The sequence below is a fragment of the Sander lucioperca genome, chromosome 2 (assembly GCF_008315115.2).
Source record: "Sander lucioperca isolate FBNREF2018 chromosome 2, SLUC_FBN_1.2, whole genome shotgun sequence".
Classification (NCBI taxonomy): domain Eukaryota; kingdom Metazoa; phylum Chordata; class Actinopteri; order Perciformes; family Percidae; genus Sander; species Sander lucioperca.
The window spans coordinates 32,868,812-32,871,311 of NC_050174.1; the positions used below are offsets into that span (position 1 = coordinate 32,868,812).

Below are 2,500 nucleotides of genomic sequence, written 5' to 3' on the forward strand. Positions count from 1 at the left end.
TTTAGGAAAAGAAGAAAGCTACGGTTGAGTTTAGCAAACGTGACAAGCGAGACCTGATCCCCGGTCTCCTGGGTGAAAGTCCTGTGTTTGACCCGTCCTCCCCCCCGACCAACCTCCCTACGCAGATTTTCGCCCTTTCATGCTACTCGCTACGGTGTAAATTCACACGCAAATGCAAGGTAATGTAAGTCAATGGAGGCCAAACGGCGTTGATAAACACGCTAAAAAGTGAGTGTGCGTCTTGATAACACGCCAATAATGGCATATGAATTGGCGTGTCATACATACACCACTTCATGAGATCAGTCTGGAAGATTTAAATAAGAAAAGTCAAATGATGATTTGTAGCGGCCCGGGATTTGAAGTGCAAGGCACGTTGTTCGTTAGTGTCGTCTGTAATCTGTGAGATCAGATGGAGCGCCTCTTTATGATGCAAAAAAAGAAAATAGTAAACTCGAACATTTCAGGGAAAAAAGTCTGAATATTTTAAGAAAAAAGTCTGAATATTTTAAGAAAAAAGTCTAAATATTTTAAGAAAAAAGTCTGAATATTTTAAGAAAAAAGTCTGAATATTTTGAGAAAAAAGTCTGAATATTTTGAGAAAAAAGTCTGAATATTTTAAGAAAAAAGTCTGACTATTTTAAGAAAAAAGTCGGAATATTTTGAGAAAAAAGTTGGAATATTTTAAGAAAAAAGTCGGAATATTTTGAGAAAAAAGTCGGAATATTTTGAGAAAAAAGTCTGAATATTTTAAGAAAAAAGTCTGAATATTTTGAGAAAAGAGTCTGAATATTTTGAGAAAAAAGTCGCAATATTTTAAGAAAAAAGTCGCAATATTTTAAGAAAAAAGTCTGAATATTTTGAGAAAAAAGTCTGAATATTTTGAGAAAAAAGTCTGAATATTTTAAGAAAAAAGTCTGAATATTTTGAGAAAAAAGTCTGAATATTTTGAGAAAAAAGTCGCAATATTTTAAGAAAAAAGTCGCAATATTTTAAGAAAAAAGTCGGAATATTTTAAGAAAAAAGTCGGAATATTTTGAGAAAAAAATCGCAATATTTTGAGAAAAAAGTCGCAATATTTTAAGAAAAAAGTCGCAATATTTTAAGAAAAAAGTCGCAATATTTTAAGAAAAAAGTCGCAATATTTTAAGAAAAAAGTCGCAAAATATTTTAAGAAAAAAGTCTGAATATTTTAAGAAAAAAGTCTGAATATTTTGAGAAAAAAGTCGGAATATTTTAAGAAAAAAGTCGCAATATTTTAAGAAAAAAGTCGGAATATTTTAAGAAAAAAGTCTGAATATTTTGAGAAAAAAGTCGGAATATTTTAAGAAAAAAGTCGCAATATTTTAAGAAAAAAGTCGGAATATTTTAAGAAAAAAGTCTGAATATTTTAAGAAAAAAGTCTGAATATTTTGAGAAAAAAGTCTGAATATTTTGAGAAAAAAGTCGGAATATTTTAAGAAAAAAGTCGCAATATTTTAAGAAAAAAGTCGGAATATTTTAAGAAAAAAGTCTGAATATTTTGAGAAAAAAGTCGGAATATTTTAAGAAAAAAGTCGCAATATTTTAAGAAAAAAGTCGGAATATTTTAAGAAAAAAGTCTGAATATTTTAAGAAAAAAGTCTGAATATTTTGAGAAAAAAGTCGGAATATTTTTGCGGACAAGTCACAATATTTAGACACAAAAAGTTATATTTTAAGAAAAAAAAAAGTAAAATCAAACATTTAAGAGAAAAACACTGACAATGTTTATAGAAAAAAAAGTCATAATATTTTACGAAAAAGAAAACCGTTGGTGTTGAGCTGAGCTAACCGGCCACACATGAAGTGATCTTTATGACGCTAAAACTCTCTCATAAGTTTTCACAACTCGTAAAACACACAACCCATAAATAACGCAGAGCGACTCGTATCTGTAAACGTGTTTCTGTGTCCGTGCCGGAATAAGGTTCACAAATATACAGTACTGTTATTAAAAAATGCTAAATTAATGTACAAATTATGATATGTGAGTTACTAATTACAGACACAGACACAGCCAAACATTTATAGACATAGATCACTGACACAGAGACACAGAGACACAGAGACACAGAGACAGACACACATCACTGACACAGAGACACAGAGACAGACACACATCACTGACACAGAGACACAGAGACAGATCACTGACACAGAGACAGACATAGATCACTGACACAGAGACACAGAGACAGATCACTGACACAGAGACAGACATAGATCACTGACACAGAGACAGAGAGACACAGAGACAGAGATCACTGACACAGAGACACAGATCGCTCTGCATTAAGTTGTGTATTGTTTAATGAGTTGCGAAATCTTACGAGACGTTTTAGCATCATACTCTTTAATGGCCGACATGGGGGACGCGTTCTCACCGTGACCAGGTTGATGAGCGCCACGGCGTTGTAATGGATGCCCCACAGCGTCATGACGCCCACGGTGTCCACGATGATCATGATGATGGTGAGCA

General features: G+C 32.7%; 1 protein-coding gene across 1 annotated transcript in view; it reads right to left on the minus strand.

Moving 5' to 3' along the window:
* The window catches only part of npc1l1 (NPC1-like 1), a 42,246-nt gene that overhangs the window by 3,651 nt on the left and 36,095 nt on the right, over window positions 1-2,500 (minus strand). The window contains exon 18 of the mRNA XM_035999000.1: window positions 2,406-2,500. This exon is cut by the window's right edge and continues 137 nt beyond it. Within this exon, the coding sequence (XP_035854893.1) occupies window positions 2,406-2,500 (95 nt within the window). The remainder of the gene's footprint in view (window positions 1-2,405) is intronic.